At 38.1% G+C, this 20,002-nt stretch overlaps 3 protein-coding genes across 6 annotated transcripts; all 3 read left to right on the top strand.

The window, feature by feature from the left end:
- The first annotated feature begins 741 nt into the window (after positions 1–741).
- Positions 742–2,801, top strand: LOC140785780 (uncharacterized). Its single transcript, XM_073133782.1, has 4 exons — positions 742–1,514; positions 1,874–1,996; positions 2,157–2,385; positions 2,546–2,801. Coding segments are annotated over exons 1-4 (1,032 nt in total). The 5' UTR covers positions 742–836; the 3' UTR covers positions 2,548–2,801.
- A 5,328-nt stretch (positions 2,802–8,129) lies between these two features.
- Positions 8,130–9,895, top strand: LOC140785788 (NAC domain-containing protein 87-like). Its single transcript, XM_073133792.1, has 3 exons — positions 8,130–8,603; positions 8,731–9,011; positions 9,115–9,895. Exons 1-3 carry the CDS (start codon positions 8,414–8,416, stop codon positions 9,589–9,591), a joined length of 948 nt encoding a protein of 315 aa, XP_072989893.1. The 5' UTR covers positions 8,130–8,413; the 3' UTR covers positions 9,592–9,895.
- A 5,708-nt stretch (positions 9,896–15,603) lies between these two features.
- On the top strand, positions 15,604–19,813 carry LOC140780447 (putative disease resistance protein RGA1). Of its 4 annotated transcripts, none has more exons than XM_073126016.1 (2): positions 15,604–18,295; positions 18,379–18,574. In XM_073126016.1, the coding sequence occupies exons 1-2, from the start codon at positions 16,168–16,170 to the stop codon at positions 18,429–18,431; spliced, it is 2,181 nt and encodes a 726-aa protein (XP_072982117.1). In that variant the 5' UTR covers positions 15,604–16,167; the 3' UTR covers positions 18,432–18,574. The 4 variants fall into 4 exon arrangements, with proteins under 4 accessions (XP_072982117.1, XP_072982118.1, XP_072982115.1 ...); XM_073126017.1 differs by having other exon boundaries at positions 15,605–17,895; positions 18,483–19,813; XM_073126014.1 differs by having other exon boundaries at positions 15,607–16,314; positions 16,376–19,813.
- Positions 19,814–20,002: the final 189 nt, after the last annotated feature.

Raw genomic sequence — 20,002 nt, 5'->3', positions numbered from 1 at the left:
TTGATATCTCTTCTTAACTTTTTGTGCTAGGTTCGTCTGGTTCCATATAACCCAGACTACATGGACGAGTCTGTGCTCTGGACGGAGAGCAGGGAAGTCGGCGCCGGATTCCGCTGCATCCGAATGGTGAACAATATTTACTTGAACTTCGACGCCTTTCACGGTGACAAGGACCACGGTGGTGTGCACGACGGCACAACCGTTGTGCTTTGGGAGTGGCGCAAAGGAGACAATCAGCGTTGGAAGATACTTCCTTACGGTAGAATTTCTCTAAAAGCTTAAGCTGATATCGTTTATATTATATTAAATTATGTTCAAAATCAAAACCTCCTGCTATCTAGCAAAGTTATTTCGGCTTTTTGGGGGGTTAAATTTCGCATCTTGTGATTGCAGGTTGAATGTGAGATGGAGCTTTACGTTGGTCATCATTTGCCGAGCAAATTGTGTCTTACGAGTGGTGAATTGTGATGGAACTGTGGAGTCTTCAGAATCTGTTATTTGTAATTTGATGCTTGTTATGAATCTATTACTTAATTTCTCTTCTCTTTTGAGGGTTCATACTATCATTGAATGCTTCAATTGTGAAGGGCCTATTTCAAACTTGTTGATAAGCAAATTTAAACCTTAATCAAACTTGAATCAAGATTGAATTATACTAAGTTTAAATCCAGCTTAAATCAAATTTGGATTGAATGTTGAGCGGTATACACTTTATATATAGAGGCAGGCCTCTTTTCTTGTGGGCTGAAACCTAAAGCCCATTCCACTGCTATAAAATAGTACAAAATCCACTGCAAGCAAGCCACGTCTCCACCTTTTAAGACCCGAGATCCGCCATGGATTTCCCCCACCGCCACGACCACGGCCATGGCCATGGCCATCACCACCGCCGCGACGACGACGAGGAACAAGAGCGCTACCGCCCACCACCTCCTCCTCCTCCTGAAGCCTACATCGGTGGCGATGACTCCAACTACGGTCGCCCTTCCTACCCCCACCACTCCTCAGGCGTCGAGCACGTAAGCCACGAGGGATACGGCGGTGGTAGTGACTACAACTACGGGCGCCCGTCCTACCCCAACCAGTCCTCGGGCATCGAGCACGTGAGCCACGAGGGATACGGCGGCGGTGGTGACTACAACTACGGGCGCCCGCGCCCATCCTACCCCCACCAGTCCTCGGGCGTCGAGCACGTGAGCCACGAGGGATACGGGGGTGGTGGTGACTACTCCTACGGGCGCCCGTCCTACCCCCCCAACTCCTCAGCCGTTGAGCACGTGACCCAGGAGGCATACGGCGGTGGCGGCGACTACGCCTACGGGCGCCCGCGCCCGTCCTACCCGCCCAACACCTCAGCCGTCGAGCACGTGGCCCACGAGGGATACGGCGGAGGCGGCGAGCCGGAGCGGCAGCCCACCGTCAGGATCTTTTGCAAGGCAAACGAGGACTACAGCGTAACAATTCGGGATGGGGTCGTTGTTCTTGCCCCGACGGATCGGGATGACGAGTACCAGGCAAGGATCTGAGGCGTGTTTCTTATGTTGGGTTTTAACAAAATTGCATGGAGAATATTGGGTTTGTGTCAAAATTGTGCCTTTTCATCTGGGTCTTTGGATATCTGAGGCTTTTTATTCCATTTGAATTTTGATGGAAATGGAAGTACCTAGAGAGAACTTGTTTTACATCAAAATTCGATCTTGTTACATCTGGTTTGTTAGAGTTTGTGTCAAATTAGGATTTTGTCACTCCAGTATTTGGATTCCTTGTAGTTTGTCATGCTGGCAACTATTTTTGCACCAAATCTTTTTGTTTCATCTGGGTTTCTAGAAAATTACTTCGATTTTGATTGTTTCGCTTCTCTGTCCGATTGTAGCACTGGATCAAGGACATGAAGTACAGCACTAAGGTGAAGGATGAAGAGGGTTACCCAGCCTTTGCTCTGGTTAACAAAGTGACTGAGGAAGCTCTGAAGCATTCGCTTGGCCAATCCCATCCAGTAACTACAAATTCTTTTATTCTGTTTCCTTCTTCTAACATCGCTCTTCATTTCAATCCTTTTCTGTTCTATGTCAATTGTTAATTACGATCATCTCTGCATGCCTCACGGCTTCACTATTCTTTATTCTAATCTGTATTCTACTGTTGGTTGGTGTTAGGTTCGTCTTACTCCCTACGATCCACATCGTCTGGATGAGTCGATCTTGTGGACAGAGAGCAGGGATGTGGGCGCTGGATTCCGTTGCATTAGGATGGTTAACAACATTTACTTGAATTTTGACGCGTTTCATGGGGATAAGGACCACGGCGGTGTCCGTGATGGAACAACCCTTGTGCTCTGGGAATGGTGCGAAGGAGACAACCAGCGCTGGAAGATTGCTCCGTACTGTAAGTTCTTGGCAATGCATCATCTTCTTCATGCACAACTATGAATTGACTCTAGGTTTTATAATGCTGTATAGAATTGATGTAATTTCTTATAGTAGGTCTTGAAAATCTCAGCTGGCTTTTCCAACATCTGAACTTTTACGTACATCTTGGCATGCAGGAAAAAACGTGATGGAGATATTATGCAATATGTCTTGCCATCCACGGTATGCTTTTCTAATAACTAAGTTGCAGAATAAGTTGTGGCTTTGAGTCGAACATTTCTTTCTTCATGTTCTGGAGATATGAGTGGAGGTTTATGGTGTTCTTTGGATTTCAGTATCTGTGTGTACCTCTTTGTTTATTATGCTTGTGTTTGAGGACATGTGCTATTTGTTCTCTTTACTGTTAGTGGACTATCTTTGTGTGTGATGTCATTTGGTTCTTATTATCAGATTCTGCACTAGTCATTAGTCTTGTGGTATAAAGTGCCCGTCCTTTTATGCTGTTAAATTGCTTTAAGGCCTTTAAGATGGAAATCAGAACATGAATGGTCCCTACTCTGCTAATCATAACATGGTTAGTGCTAATAGGAACCACCTGAAACCAGAGAGATCAAGGGTTAACTGCACTTAACAAATGAAAGGAGTACTATGTATTATGGATTACTTGCTTGATAATTTAGTTACTCGAAACCTTTGAGACTATATAGGATTAACTGTAAAGAGCTGAGTTAGTCATATCTTTTTGTAAAATAACAGCTATAGTGGGTGGGTCTATATGACAGAGACGCACAATTATGAAGTGGCCACTATATTGGATCTCCTTTCTTATATGGGGTGATTCATTGCGCACCAGCTGCCCATTTTGGGCAATGATTCTTGTTTGATGAAGTCAATGTTATCAATTAACACGGCAATATTATTTGGGCAAGCTCATCGCTTCGCTATCGTATTAAGGAGTATGCTTGATTTTCTTCTTCATTTTCTCTTCTGACTGCTCAAGTAGTATTTGATTCTCAAATCAAGATTGCATTTTTTGCGAGAAACAAGCTGTAGGCAGATGAAGTTTCTCTTTGTTCAACTACAAGCTAGATGATAACCTAGAGTGGGGCATATGACCATGAATTTGCATGGATTTTGTAGTTCAAGAGAGAATCCTGGTTTACTGAAATGTCCTAGATTTATATCTAAATTGAATCCTGCATTTCCCTAAAATTACTGAAATGTCATCTCAACACAAACCCTGGTGGTAGATTATAAACTTATCCCTCTATTGCCTTTTGGTCATAGATATCTTTTCTTTTCAAATGCATCAATAGTTATTTTTATTAGGACATAACAAATAGAAATCTGAGTTAAATCAAATGATGACTGAAATCATACCAAACTGACCAGTTGTGTTGGGTATGGACTGATTCTTCCTTTCTTTTTCTTCCGTTTGGTTGTTTGTTGTTATTTCGGTAGGCCATTGCACATCCATATTATATATATTATGACAAATGAATTTCCTTCTAGAATTAATTGCTATTCTTGACATCCTCGGTCTTTTTGGTAAAGGGTCGATCTCTTCCAATTCTTGATCTAGACTAGATCTGGCATGGAATTTGAAATAAGATCCCAAAATATTCCGCCGTTGGATCGATATTAATTCAATAATTTCTAGGTAGAGCTGCAAATTCAGAATAAGTTTAGAGATGGCCCAAATCTAAACCAATTCTTTTTCCTACATCAGAGTAATTTGACCAAATACTTTTTCCCTAAAATTTAACATTGTAATGAACTTAGATCTGAAGTATGTTGAACAACTCACAGGGATTCATCCCTAATGTTGTTTTTGCTTGAAAATGAGTCAAGTTAGAACTCGACTTACGACCTACGGTCTTTTATCCGGTGCTCATAGTCTGCAAGTTATGAACACATCATTAGAAGTAAGTTCTAGTTATATGGTTTAACCAGTGCACTGTTGTAGTGTAATAATCACAAATGCAATTCAATAGAATTGCATAAAGCTTGGGTAATATGCCATTACTTTTTAAAGAGCTATATCATATATCATCATATTCAATACAGTAGTACAAGATAGAAGGTATTACTTGGCTGCTGAAATGAATGCTGCAAGTCTTTGCTGTAGATTTCTTCCAAGCAACAGTTCCTTATCTTTTTCTTCTTCTTCAAATCTCCAACACATCAAAGTGAATGAAGGAAGCAAATTTGGGACCTTGAAAACTTTAACTACAGCTTGATGAGCTAAATTAAAGCTTGGATATGGAGGAGGCTTTGCTTGGACTTTTAAGTTCTTAGTAGCCGGAAAACTTTCAGACCTCCAAATGAGAAAACCAAACAGATCACTCTGCTCATAAACCCATGAATCACTGAATGGATGTTCACATACTTCTGTTGGAATCTGTGTTTCAGGCATCCTTTATGTGCATCGAGATAGATAGATCTCCACCAATCTTGCACATTTTCCACACCGTTCAATTACTGTCCACTGTTTTTTGTATGCTTAAGCAAAGCAATGGCAAATGTGTGAACAACACCCAAGAAGACTGTTCACTCGAAAGCATTGGGAAACTCAACTTAACATGCAAGTCTTGTTGAAGAATTTAGAGACGAAGACCTGTGGCTAGTTTTATCCTCGTGTTCTTTTTCCCTCTAAGCAATCTACTTTTGGAGAGGAATAGATTAGAGAAGTGGAAAGATTTGAAATCAAAATTACTGCCTTTTTGTTAATGATTTAATAGACCCGAGAAAATGGCGACCTCTCTAAATAAAGAGACACGTAACCCTGCTTAAGTTAAGTCAAATCATTAAATCCATATGCAAACAAATAATAATTTTTCACCCTCCATATTAAGGGTAACCACCACCACAATCTCCTACAATGTTGAAGGGTGGTACCAATCATCTATAGCTATTAAAAAAAAATCTCTATTTTGACATATAAGGAACAATAATTTCTATTCATGTGATTCCTAAAAAAAGGTTTAAGTCCTACTCCTCATTAATGTTAGGTCCACGGTTACTATTACTTTACCAGCTTCTTAAGAAGGATAAAGCTATAAAAAGCTCCTTTTGACTCGTAATACTTAAACTGGTCCCCATGGCTCCTGATGTCATTGCCATCGATCACTCTGATCTTTTTCTTACTACAGTGACTGGAGTCCTAGCCTCGCCGAAGTTAGCCCCCACCGCTACAACCGCCGGCCTGGTCCCGGACATGTCGGTATCCGACTGTGATCGTCGCCGGCAACTTTGTGAGATTTTATTCCAGTGAACGACGACGGAATTAAAAAAAAATGATGGTTAGTTATGGAAGGCGAGGTGATTAGTAGGGGAAAGATCATATAATTAACCTCTTTGACTCCAAAAGCTTCTCTCCTCCCTAAAAAAATTTCCTAGCCTTCCATAATTTTGGTAATCGGCAGCTGCCGTTGAAATGGGGACCTCCTCGGGAGTCGCGCCCACTTCCCCCACTGGCGTCACCCAACGGTCATCGTGAGAAGCTCTCGCTCTCCGGGCCAGGGTCGGTCGGTGGTTAACTCCAATAACAGGTGGGGCCTCCCGGGGGGACCCACACGGCTTCTTCTTTTTATTTTTTTTATTTTCCCACTCCATTGATATCCCCTATGTGGAAAGCTACTACTCCTCTTCTCGGCTGCAGTAAAATTCCAAACTTCAACGGTAGAATTTTTATAATCCTCATGGAGCGTTCGAGGGAGAATGCTTTAAAAGTTTCGGTTTTTTGAACTATTATGATCCAAAATAAATACCAGAATCGAAAAACCTTAACACTACTCTTTTTTTTTTTTTTTTAAAGTTGTTATTTCTTCTGAAATCTCTGTTAACGACTGCATTCGCAGTTGCAATTCAGTTAAAAATTGAAAGGAGCTGATAGTGGTATGATAAAAACTTGTGGGTGCTAGAGTAGCAGCAGTTCTCCCACTTTGGAGCCTGCAGCGTTGAGAGATGGGAATCCACCGTATGCCCACCTTCGTCCTTCGGCGTGGAGCCGTGTGTCATAAGGTCGGTGACAAGCAGAGGACTTTATTGAGGGTGGACAGTTCTGGTGCTCAGAGATAGTACTCGCTCTTTGCCGGCTTTGATCTGTGAAGCATATATATATATAGAGAGAGAGAGATATATATATATATATATATGTAATGCATTGTGTCTGTAACTATGTATGCATGTTCACTGCCAAACTAGGGTTTTCAATTCCCTTTCATTTCTTCAATTAATTATATTAGGCCTCCAGTACTTCAAAGTATCTCTATCCTATAACCCCAGATAATTTATTAACATGCTGCAACTGTTTAGTTTGGTTGGTCCGAGCATATCGTCGGATTATAATAGGAGGATAAAATCACTATTTTCGAATAGCTTAAGGTTTGTTTTTTTTTGTAACATTAAAATTTTTAGAGTGGTTGGTTGAAATTATTTAATGTTATAGTTATTAAACAAGTAATCCAAATGAAAGTAATGTTTGGGACATAGGGAGTTTTTTTTTACTGTACTGGTCATGTCTCAAATTATTTTTACTAAAATAGATAGCTCTTTAAACTATAGCGATTAGTAAAATGCTGACTGATCAGATCAGTATTTTATCTTTGGATGAAAATATCAATAAGTTTAATGTTCATATCTGTAAGTTAATAAAATAAAATACTAATTTTATAAATAGTTTATTTATAATTTTTTAGATAAAATATTGATAACTTTCTGTCTTAGTTTATTTTTTATTAATATAATATATAAAACGCTGATCAAATCAAAGTCCTATACTTATATATAAGATGTTGAACTTCTGTGTTTTTTTTTCCTTAGATATATTTACTAACTATTACAGTGAATTTATTTTTTTTTGGTATTAAGTTTATGGAGTGGTCTAATTCGGTATAAAAAAAATAGTTTGGATGAGTGCTAGTTTGGTCAAAAACTCGACAAAAGTATATTTGTACTATTTATTTTTCTTGTTTCTGACTAGTTGAGATGCCAGAAGGAATACTTTGTACAACCTTGTCTACAGTCTACTAGAAAGTGCACAACTTTATCCATTCAGAATGCCTGAATCCACAGTTGATAATTTAAACTTTCTCCTGTTAGACCACAAGCATGAAGTCACACCTGCAGTGTAGCTCATCTAGGTCTTCTCATTTCCAATTTACTCTCGAGCTCAATATGAAAGTGCTAACTCTTGATCTTGAAACAGCATGGTTGAAGTATGATTTAAAGAGAAGGAAGAAGGGTAGATTAATTTGTCACAAGTCTACATTATGGGTATATTATAAGAGTAAAAGTTGAAGTAGAAGCCAAGTAATGAGTCAAGCTGAGAGAGCTAGGCCAGAGCCAGTTTTAATGTTTATGTCCACTGGCATCCATTCACAGCTCCTTTAATTCTGACATTTCTCATGGAAAGGAGGCTTAATAAAGAGAAAGTCTACAATAATATTCTCAAACTGTCAACAATCACTCTTCTACTAAGTGTTAGGTTCATCTGCATGTACAAGTGATTCTTAATTTCTATCTTATTATCCACTTTTTCTTCCTACTTTTGAACCATAGCAGTAGGGAATTAGTTAAGGCCTCCACAAACACTGTGAGTAACACATTGCTCTAATAGTACTAGAGCATCTCTCCAGAAGATGCCTAGAAATTTCATGGGAGAAGCAACAAATCAAGAGAGAGAGAAAGAGAGAGAGATTAGGACAAACATAGAATATTTAATAGTTGTTAAAAGGAAATAATTAAGATATAACCAACAACAACAACAACAACAAAAAAGAGAGATAAGAGAGAGACTACCCAAATGAGGCTTCTCTAAGAAGTGCCTTCAACTGCACGCATCTTAATCTTAGGCCTTGAGAAATCCCCATCTATTTAAGTGGCTCTCTCCCCTCTGTTCCCCTTTCTTAAATCCACCTTCCAAAACACACCACAATCTTGGTGTCTTCCTCCATTAATCCACCCCTTCTTCTTCTTCTTCGTCGTCGTCGTCTTCTTCTTCTTCCTCCTAATTCCTAGTTTATTTTTTTAGAGGTGCAACCATGGTAGATGCCACGGTACAGGCCAACCAAGGAGAAGAGCTGATTGAACTACCCCCTGGCTTTAGATTCCATCCCACAGATGAGGAGATCATCACCCACTACCTCTCACCAAAGATTGGTAGCAAGAGGTTCACTGCAACGGCCATAGGAGAGGTGGATTTGAACAAGTGTGAGCCATGGGATCTTCCAAGTATGCTTCTGTTACTACTACTAGTAGTACTAGTAGTACTAGTAGTAGCAGTAGTCTTTCTTCTCTTCTCCTCCTTGCTTTTGATATGCATCTAGCTAGTTAACCTTGGTTTGGTTTTGTGATGCAGGCAAGGCCAAGATGGGAGAGAAGGAGTGGTACTTCTTCTGCCAAAGGGATAGGAAATACCCAACTGGGATGAGAACCAATAGAGCCACAGAAGCTGGGTACTGGAAAGCCACAGGAAAGGACAAGGAGATCTACAGAGGGAGAGGAGTTCTTGTTGGCATGAAGAAGACTCTTGTGTTCTACAAGGGGAGAGCTCCAAAGGGGGAGAAGACCAATTGGGTGATGCATGAGTACAGGCTTGAAGGCAAACTCCCTTACTCCAACATCCCCAAGTCCGCAAAGGTACATATCTTACTTTCTAACACAATAATTCCTACAGCCATATTATTATTATTACTATTTTAAATTAAAGTAATTAACAAGGGCTTTTGTTCATAAATTGCAGGATGAATGGGTTGTGTGTAGGGTATTCCACAAGAGCATAGGGATCAAGAAGAGCCCAATTCATGGGCTTGAGAGGCTCAACTCCTTTGGACTGGAAGAATATTTGGTAGACTACTCCACTGCATTGCCTCCTCTCATGGATCCAACCTACTATAATTCCAACCTCATGCCTAGTCCGAGCTACATCAACGATGATGGAGGCTTTCTCTCCATGATGGCCATGGAGGATCTACAAGATATCAACCAGGTGGACTCAAAGAACACAACTCACAACTTTGCCTTCTACCCTCAGATACCTAACTCAGCCAATTTGGGCTACTTGCACCATGGGGAAGCAACGCCCAAGGTGGAGCAGCACTCGAACCAGTCGATAGTTAGCCGATCGCAGGACACCGGACTGACGACCGATCACAACGGCGCCGAGATCTCTTCGGTGGCAGAACCAGTTATAGATTTGGATACCATGTGGAAGTACTGAAAATATATATATATATATATATATATATATATATATATATATATATATAATTTGAGATTGCTTGAACAGTTCAAGAGTTTAGCCCATTAATTCATGTGATGATACTAATCACAGGGAGAAGTTAATAGTGTGCCCTAGCTGCTGTTTTACTTCCTGTAAATAAACATCTGATTGTGTAGAAGAGATTAATTAATACATGCATGTAAAATCCTATAGAGATGTACCCAGAAGGTGCAAGCTGTACTGATCATGTAAAACTTATTCTTTTGTGTAATGGAATTACTACCTAGTGTTTGATAAGATATATACATATATCTATCGACTATTTTGCTTCTTTCTTTATGCAAAATGGTCCAAAAATAGCAGCTAATTATCATGAGATGGACTAGTGCACCTAATATTCTTTCCATATCTCTGATACGTCCTTAGGTGCAAAGTGTACATATCTAGCATCCTTTCCAGAATCTAGCAAGATGGGTCCTTGCGATATGAATCCAATTAGGTGGGTTTGCTAGTAAAAGGATGGCATGAAGACCAAAGGTAGAGGAAGCAAGGGAGAGGTGACGAGGAGTTCAGTTAAAGTTGAGAGAGAGAGAGAGAGAAGGAGAAAGAAGCAAGTGGATAGGGTCGACTTCATGTGATTTGCTTGAGCTAATAGCTTGCTTTCCATTCAAAGCAAAGCGTTTGCGTTGGTGTAGAAGCTTGGGAGGCCGGAGAAGGGGCCGGGCTTTGCGCCATGGCCCTCCTTTCATGCATCAAAATCCGGGCAAGAAAGGAGTTGAAAGGGAAGGGGGAAGAGGAAAAAGAATATTCTCTCCCCTTCTCTCTCTCTCTCTCGATACACACACACATATATATATATATATATAGTTTTTTCATGTGCTATTTTTCTTTTCCCCTCTCCTTGAACCTTTGGCTCGGCTTGCTATAAGCTTCCTTAGGGCCTAAACATAACAAAAGAACGAAGCTTTACCCACAAACATATTACGAATGTGAAACATCGTAGATGTCGTCATCATTCTGTACGATAATTGAAATGATATGAGATGTGGAGAGAGAGAAACTATTAACATTCGGTAAGTCGTCACGCCATTCATTCTATTTGTAAAATGTTGGTAAGATTCATACACGACTATTGGACTTAATTAATAACTATCATTCTTTCAACGGATTACACAAACTACTACTTTTAATTAAACAAGAGGTTGAGATTTTGACTAAGTAATTTTTATATTTATCAAAACAGACCAGGTCCTAAGTGAAAATTAAAAGGTGGGCTACCAGCTGTATATATGTATGTATGTATATGTGTATGTGTTTGTAATCAATTATTGTTATTAAATGATCTAGAAGTTTGGCACATTTAATTCAATGATAGATAGGTGACACTTCATACATAAGATACAAGTCCCCCTCTATTATTGATATAAAACCAAAAGCTTAGTTTTCATCAGGGCTATTACACCTGGGTGCTCTCATAGAGGAATAATAACTCACTCTTGCTTTTGTTGTTTCCTCTTTGAATAAATTATATTGGAATTAGTCTCCTTAATTGTTATGTGTCATTTTAGCTAATTATCTTTGCACAAATGCACAAAAAAGATGTTCTCGTACTCATTTGCATCAATATGTACATGGGAGTAATGCTTCATATAAGCATACAAAAGAGTTAGTGGCTTATAATCCTAATTCTACCTAATTCTTTTGCGTTGATAATGATATTGAAATATAATTTTTCTTCTTGGAGGATAAATAATTAGCTTATCTAATCACCTATTTTGCATTTAGTAAGAAATTTCTAAATCAAGTTTGCAAATGAGAACCAAGTCTTTCCTTCTAGACTCCCTAGCTATGGACTATAGAGAAGATCTTGACTTAAAAGACATGGATAAGGATAGGTAACCAGGAACAGGATCTATTGATATTGCCACATACCAAGATTAATTAGCTTTCTTCTTCTTCTTCTTCTTCTTCTTCTTCTTCTTCTTTTCAGTTATGTTGCATGAGAGATTAAAAAGAAATGGATTTCTCTTTTCAATTCAATTATTAGAGAGCAAAGTGCTTCGAATATTGATATTTAAAATATCATAAATAACATAATTGTGCGAATAATAACAACCAAATTTTAATATATTATACTTTTATTAGTATTAATAAAAGTTAATGTATTCCAAAGGACTACTAGTGCTCTAACCAAATGCCATAAAGTTTTGGTGAATTAAATTTCTATTATTTATGAATAATAGTCAAATATCACTCTCTTGTCATGTCTTTTTTTTATATTATAGTTAAGAGTAAGCAAAAAAACACTATGCATGACACAAATGCCACCTTAAAAATTTATTAAAAATATTAAAAAATTAAAAATCATCAATTGCAAAAATAAAATTCCATCCGCATTAAATAATGGCGTAAATAGAATAAAAGTATCAAACTGCAAGCTTTTAAACTTCATCCCCAGTGACCGACACGTGTCCAGCGCCCGAAGTCCGAGCCGAAGCCGAACCGAACAAACTAAACTCCTCGGCTCGGCGAAACCTCAGGCTCAGGAGGCTACCGTTACGTCCGGTGTTGCAGCTGACGTCATCCTCATCGTCCTCCTCTCCCCGCCACGTCACCATCTCCCCCCCCCCCCCGAACGCGTGGACAGCGACGCGGTGGGGCCCCTCCTTTTTCAGATCCACGATATTTTCTTTATTTACAAATCGCCCCTATGGGGCCCGATAACTTCGACATAATAGTGGGGGGGTGGTTTATTACATCTTGACCCCTCAGCTATTATTTATATCATTTTCATCCTTTAAGATAAATTTATCGTAAACTATTTTAATAAATATATTACTAAGTCTACCGATGCTTGGAAATATTACCCTGAACTTGGACCTAAATGACACGTATATTATTGAGCTTAGTTGGTTAGCAGCCTCACAATTATATAGGCAATAAACCAACAATATATATTATATATGATTGATGATAACATATGCGACTCAATACAACGTATTTTAATTAAAAAAGAAAAGATGCAATAATATAAGAAATAAACCCACGATCTTTAGAATAACTAATTTTAATACAATGTTAGATAACCAGTTAACCTCCCCAAAAAAGTAAAGTAATCTACTAAAAATATATACTACACCTTTCATAATTTTTCATGATTGAAGTCTTGATCCCTCTTTAGATGCCAAAATGAAGTCTTACCTGTCGAACCAAATTATTCCCTCAAATATTAGTAACATCAATTATCAAAATAATTTTGTAGTATGTCTTAGTTTTCAATATTGTTGAGCTGCTTGTATTTTTGCATCCTTTTTCCAGCTTATTGACCTTTTGAGTCTATGACTATGACTGTGATAAATATACTTGCATACATACATACATACATACATACATACGTACGTACATATATATATATATATATATATGGGCCATACTCCGTATGAACTGAGGTTACTATTATGGAGAAAAAGTTATAAGATTAGTCTTAAAGTACATAAGGTTTAATATGATACATCTCTATCATATGATGTTGCTCTTCATCTTTTACCAATCACGCCCCAAAGTTGATAAGGATTTTGAGAGATTTCTAAACTTTTCTTTCCTTTTTTTCTAAATTCTATTAGTTATGTGCTTGTGTCAGTCTCTTTTAAAGACTCTTGAAACCCTAATAATTAACGAGTGATGTATATATGTTTGATTGTTTGATAAGCATCTATTGGAAGAGTTTGTTTAGCATTTGTTCTCTCTAGCTAGTCTAGTTTTAATTAGCTAGCTAGGTGTGTACGTGCAGTCTACAGTCCAGACATTGCCCTGAAACTGAAAGCCATTGATGTGAAACCCCTTGATAGAATCCAAGGTTGATACATGAATGTGTACGTGCAATCTTGCCATGTACTTCATCTCATATGTTGATCATTTTTCTATATAGATTCTTCGCTAATTTCGTTATTATATGATACTCTTTTCTTTTCTTTGTGCACAGAACAGTTGTTTTGTATATTTTGTCCTCTAAAAGCTTAAGTTGATTGCGATGATGATGATGGATTTAATGATCCATATACTGACATATTTTTTAAGATCCCGCATAGATCACCACATGAAACAAAAAACAAAAAGACTCTATATCAAAAACTTTTTGGATGATTAATATTGTTGGTTATTTCTTTCTTTATCTATCGTCTCACAGCACTGAATGGGATTGAAGAAAGATCTGGAGTTTCTACACAAAAGTATGTTGCTCTCATTCAATATCGTTCATATATTTCTAATAGCTTAGCATTTTAATTAGTATTTTAAGTTACGCATAGAATCACTGCGTGACAAAAGAATTCTTTCTACTAACTTTTTTGCGTGATATTGTTTCTGATTTCTTCCCCAATAGTCTAACAGCATTCAATGCGAGAACATGAAGTTTTGGAGTTTCTACACAAAATTCCATTTGGTATCGAGCATTTGGTTAAAAGATAGAACGGATGAGTAGTAGACTAGATTTAGCCTCATATGAAAGAATTTGAGGATAAGGGTCTTTGTCTCCCATGGAGATGGACAAGAGGAGTTCAGAGAAGTCACTCAAAGTCTCACATTATTCTCAGAAGAATGTTTGATGAAGGTTTTATATGACATTAGGTAAGGCAAATGCTCAAGCATATATTTATATATGTCTATCAAACAACACAACAGTCAATAGTTCAAATGGAAAGAAATCTTCATGTATAAATCAATAATCAGAAGTTAGCTAGAAAACTAATAGTATCAGAATTGAATACGCAGACGATATCGATGTAGCTAAGATGAAGATTACAGCGTTTGTACGCCGCAACTTGAATCTAGATTATCAGGTTATGTGAAGTTTAATCTCACATGAAAGTAAAATGAAAATGATTGATAGACTATGGGGTCCAAGCCTGATAGCTTAAGTTTTCTTTGAATAAATTGAGTTCCAGTCTCTATGTCAAACATTTTACTTCAGTTATACTCTCCAATATCTCCAACAGTATGTATTGCTTAGTCTTCTTTTGTATGGTATCTTACTATAATATTTTCTTTCCAACTTAGAGCAAATAAATTGCTGAAGATAAAAGATCATCTTCAGATACCCATTTATGAGCTCAAATTCAATGTTTGAAATAACTTATTATTCTTCAAGAACAGTGAAAGTGGCTGTTCTCTTCTATGTATCTAAAACTACATGCATATTTGATAGCAGTTTTGAGTTTGAGATGTCAAGTTCTTTCAGTGGTTAAAGTGAAGTTATCAGAAGACTGTGGCATTAAACATCACTCACTCACTCACTCACTTGTCCTTAAGCTAATATTGATTAATTCTGTTTAAGGAATCATGATTTTGTTTTAAAATATAAAATATATAAATACTAATATTCTTCAACAGCTTAAAATTTTAAAGCAGTTGACTCCATCCCATAAAAACAAATTTTTTTTTTCTTTTGGTCCTACAACTTCCTCTTGATATTTTTGGGTCCCATTATGATCTTTAAGGCCTTATTTTAAAGAGGGTTGACTTAGGATTTCCAATTTACTTATCCTACCAACTCAGATCAATTAACAGACAAGGAACACTCATCATCATTTTTCCACAGCAGATCTGCGAAACTAATTAAAATATAAATAGTTCTTGAATACCAAATTATGTCGAAATTTATAAATATTAGGCTCTTGTGTTCCTCTCCGATTTTTTTTATAACATCTTACATTTTTTATATCTCTAGAGACTATGCTAGTAATCTTTACCTATTTTTTTATTAAAAAAATCTGAATAAAACTTTAAACATGGACTAACTAATAATATAATTTTCTACATCATCTAGGGGTAAAATATAAAAATTCTAGTAATTAAATATTATTTCGCGGTACATTTGAAGGGTCCGAAGCCCAAGTCAACCTAAACTGGGCTCCAAGAAGAATTCGGCCCATAACGTTATCATCACGTGCGACGCAGACCCCCTCCCCGGCGGCGCACCTTCGGGTTCTTCCCTCCACTATCTTAGTCTTAAACACCTCCTCTCTTTCCCAATCGCCATTCTAACCCACCATAAAAAAAGAAAAGAACCCTAGATTTATTTCATTGGAGACTGGAGGAGGCATCTGTTACAAAGATAAGATTTTTGCTCTGCTTGATCTCGTGCGTTAGATTGTTTGTGATTGTATCTGGTAGTTCCGTTGGCTAGATGACTTGATTTCTCCAATATTTTACTTATAAAATGGAATAGTTGTTCATTTAGTCAGGTTTAGGGCTTGTTCTCTAGAATTTTTGCAGTGAAATTGCTGAACCATCTTGAATACTTGAAGTTGGAGAGAAAAGAATAGAGTTGGAATCCAGCTTGAGAACCATCTTAGAACTACGATGCACACATCTTAAGCTTTTGCAATAATTATAGCCCTATTAATCTTTATTTATTTTTCATTTATCATTTCAGAGACAAATGTTGTCTTCTTCACAATAGTTTGAATAAGTCCTTCTAATTGGAAGATGCAGGGTAGCTTTCACCTGTTATAGGTTGAAATTTTTAATTGGTATAACAGTGTCTCAGTTGCTTGACTTTGACTTGAGAGCCAAATGAACCTTTTGTATTATGCTTCTTGGCCATCTAATAATTTCCTTCTAGTCTTCTTAAGGAGTTGCTATAGAAAATCTATCCACACACAAGGAATGGAGAAGGGAGCAATGGCAGAGGGAGCTCTTGCATCTAGCATTGTGTCGAAGGTAGTAATGAATTTAGGCTCCACGATCTTGGACGAGCTTAAATTAATGAAGAGCTTCACAGGTGACCTAGGCGAGATGAGGGGCAAGCTTTTGGCAATTCAAGCTGTGCTTCAAGATGCCGAGGACAGGAGCACCAAAGACAAAGCTCTATGCCTTTGGCTCAAGAAGCTCAAGGATGTTGCTTATGATATTGATGATTTGTTGGATGATTTCCAAACTGTAATTGGGCAACGACAGTTAGATCCCCGTAGACAGAGGAGGAACATGGTATGCCAATTCTTCTCCTTTTCCAACCTATCTATATTTCGCTATGTGATGGCTCATAGAATGAGATCTCTTAAAGAAAGAGTAGATATGATTGCTGCTGAGAGAAGTAAATTCCAATTATTTCCGGACGGCGCTGTAAGCAGATCGGAAGAAACTAAGCGTGAAACTTTTTCAATGATTGATGAATCTAAAACTGTTGGAAGATCTGATGATAAAGAGGAGATCATGAAGTTGGTGCTGGATGATACAAGTGAAGAGGATGTATCTGTGATCCCCATAGTTGGTATGGGAGGTTTGGGAAAGACAACCCTTGCTCAATTGATTTTCAATGATACGAGGGTAAATGATGAGGTTTTTGATCCCCGTATATGGGTTTGTGTCTCCATTGATTTCAATCTGAAAACAATTGTACAACCTATATTAACTACCACGGAAGATAAGTGTGATATTAACAACTTGGAATCTATAACTAGTTTTCTTACAAGATCATTCACCGACAATAAATTTTTACTGGTCCTAGATGACATATGGTGTGAGAATCAGGAGGAGTGGGAGAGGTTGAAGCTGGTTTTCAAAAGTGCTAGGAAGGGAAGCAAAATCATAGTGACTACACGCAACCAGAAAGTTGCTTTGATGATGAGGACAGTGCGACCCTTCTACTTGCAGGGTTTATCAGAGGATGATTGTTGGGAGTTGTTCAAGAGAAAGGCATTCGAGAAAGGGGAGCAGGAAATTTATCCACACCTGATGAGAATAGGAAAGGAGATAGTCAGGAAATGTGGAGGCGTGCCCTTGGCAGCAAACTCTCTTGGAAGCATGCTACGTTTCAGACGGACAGAGGAATCATGGTTAGCTGTAAGAGACAGCGAACTTTGGAAACTAGAGCAAGAGGATACAATCTTACCTTCTCTAAAGTTGAGCTACATTCAAATGCCATCTCATCTGAAGCAGTGCTTTGCTTACTGCTCCATATTCCCCAAAGATTATGAAATCGGGAAGGAGAAGCTGATCCAACAATGGATTGCACTTGGGTTTGTTGAGTCAATGAGAGGTGGGAGCTGGCCAATAGAGGACAAAGGAAAGGAATATTTTCGTCATCTGTTATGGATGTCTTTTCTTCAAGAATTGGAGGAATATGGAAGTGCAAAGTACAAGATGCATCACTTGTTGCATGACCTTGCACAATCTATTTCAAGGGATGAAATTCGAGAGTTAGCTTCTAAGCAAGCTACTGACAACTTTGACGCTTGCAGATATGCATCACTTCCGGAATATAAGGATATATCTGAAATTCCACTAACCATATTGAAGAAGGTGCGTGCACTCCATTCAAGATATTCCCCTTCATATGTGAAGTCATATTCCCATGCTAAGTGTTTGCGAGTTCTAGATTTATATGGCAGTCGAATGAAAGATCTACCCACTTCAATAGGTAAATTGAAGCACTTGAGGTACTTGGATATTTCGTCAACCTGTATTGAGACACTGCCTGAATCCATTTGTGACATCCACAATTTGCAAACCTTACACCTGTCTAATTGTCATCTTCTCCATATGCTTCCAAAATCTATCTATAAGCTTCATCATTTGCGAACTCTGAACCTGACAGCCTGTAAATTTCAAGCTTTACCGGTTTCTATCGGGCATCTCCAAAATTTGCAAAGTTTGAATCTGTCATTGTGTTGTTATCTTGAAGAGTTACCTGAATCCATTGGTAAACTCAAAACATTACAAGTTTTAAACTTACTAGGTTGCAGTAAGCTTACATTATTACCTGAGTCAATTTGTTGTCTGCAGAACTTGCAATCCTTGAACCTTTCTCAGTGCGGATTTCTTCAAGAACTTCCTAGATCTTTTGGAAATCTCTCAAATTTACAGTCTCTAAATCTATCACAATGTAGGGATCTCAAGGCACTACCAGAGTCTATAGGCAGCATGAGGAGACTGCAGACTTTGAATATCTCAAATTGTAGTCATCTTTCAGCATTACCTGAATCCCTTGGGAGTTTGCAGGACCTGCAGAATCTTGACCTATCACAATATTCTGAAGTTAGGATATTACCTAGATCAATTGGCAACCTTAAAAACTTGCAGGATTTGAACCTTTCATGGAATGTTAGTCTAGAAACATTGCCTGAAACTATTGGCAGCCTTGAGAATTTACGTTCTTTGATCCTATTCCACTGTTGGAGCCTTCATGCTCTTCCCAAGTCTCTAACCAATCTGGTGAAGTTAGAGACACTGAACCTAGTTGGATGTAAGGGTCTGACAGAATTACCTAAAGGCATGTCAAAACTGACCAAACTCAAGACACCTCAGGACAACAGGTGACTGGTTTCTGGTGTCCAATTCCAGTGGTTAGGGAGCTTGACTAACCTTAAAACATTTCCCTCGGTCATTGTTGGCTAGCATGGCAGCAATAAATGTAGCAGCATGGCAGAACAGGAACATCTAGGCATTTCAAGTGGTGAACTATGGGTGGGTGCCTAATGTGCAAAGTAAATAACTAGTGGTTTAAAGAAAGAAAAATTGAGGAAGAAGCAAAAGTTGTGGTCCCTGACCTTGCCGTTGTTTGGGGAGAACATTGCTGGAGAGTCTTCTACCACCTGAACTCTGCAGGCTTATATATACATGGCTACATGAGCTCCAATTATCTGGATGGATGATGAATGGGATGAAGTTATGGCTTCTCAATCTTGTCTATGTAAGATTGATTAATATCCATAATTGGACCTGCCTTCTCTTCAGACTTTTAGCTTGGTCATGCATGGATCTCAGAGTTCTTTGTTGGCGGACAATTGAAAGCTCCAAATCCTTCCTGAAAGAATGCCATTTGGAGAATCTGCCAAAGTGAAAGAAATGGCCAGCCTTAATCAATGAAGAGTAAAGATTTTCATGTTCCCTAGTCCTAAAATTGTCAGTGAAATTGCACATCTAAAATTGAGGCCAGACAAATGTTCTCTTGCCTTGGGATTGTTGAGCTTGAACACCTTGCCATAGTTGTTGCACTTGTAAGTAGTTGAAGAGGTTGAGAAACCGCACAATGTTGGCCGTGGTAATGATAATATATGTGGTTGTTGTTTAGCCATAGTTGCATTTTCTTTCTTTTTCTTTCTCATTCTGAAAATGATAAAAATTGAGATATCAGAAGCGTGTATGGTTTTGATTTTGTTTGGGCGAACTGTTTCCATTTTTCATTTTAGTTATGAAAAATGAAGTTGAAGTTACTTGAGCTGCTTGTATATTATGCTAGAACCAACAGGCCTCTTATGTGTAAATATATGCGATATTTAGAATTTTTTGCAGCGAACTGCTGAAACTATTATGTCAGAGTTCTTGAAGTTACATGAAAAATGATAGTAAACTCTTGGAATAAATTGATATGAAAAAAACATCCAGTCAGGTAAAGTTTCATATAGCC

The sequence above is a fragment of the Typha latifolia genome, chromosome 1, assembly GCF_019914945.1.
Source record: "Typha latifolia isolate L0001 chromosome 1, TyphaL0001v2, whole genome shotgun sequence".
NCBI lineage: Eukaryota > Viridiplantae > Streptophyta > Magnoliopsida > Poales > Typhaceae > Typha > Typha latifolia.
The sequence above is the reverse complement of the archived record's forward strand: the minus strand, read 5'-3'. Positions and strand labels throughout refer to the sequence as shown.

Bases quoted from the DNA above. Each gene is read 5' to 3' on its own strand.
- LOC140785780 (XM_073133782.1), top strand. From the start codon at position 837: ATGGATTTCCCCCACCGCCACGACCACGGCCATGGCCATGGCCATCAC. The intron at 1,515-1,873 runs GCAAGGATCTGA...GTCCGATTGTAG, and splicing joins ATCGGGATGACGAGTACCAG to CACTGGATCAAGGACATGAA. The intron at 1,997-2,156 runs GTAACTACAAAT...GGTTGGTGTTAG, and splicing joins CGCTTGGCCAATCCCATCCA to GTTCGTCTTACTCCCTACGA.
- LOC140785788 (XM_073133792.1), top strand. From the start codon at position 8,414: ATGGTAGATGCCACGGTACAGGCCAACCAAGGAGAAGAGCTGATTGAA. The intron at 8,604-8,730 runs GTATGCTTCTGT...TTTGTGATGCAG, and splicing joins TGAGCCATGGGATCTTCCAA to GCAAGGCCAAGATGGGAGAG. The intron at 9,012-9,114 runs GTACATATCTTA...CATAAATTGCAG, and splicing joins ACATCCCCAAGTCCGCAAAG to GATGAATGGGTTGTGTGTAG.
- LOC140780447 (XM_073126014.1), top strand. From the start codon at position 16,390: ATGAGGGGCAAGCTTTTGGCAATTCAAGCTGTGCTTCAAGATGCCGAG.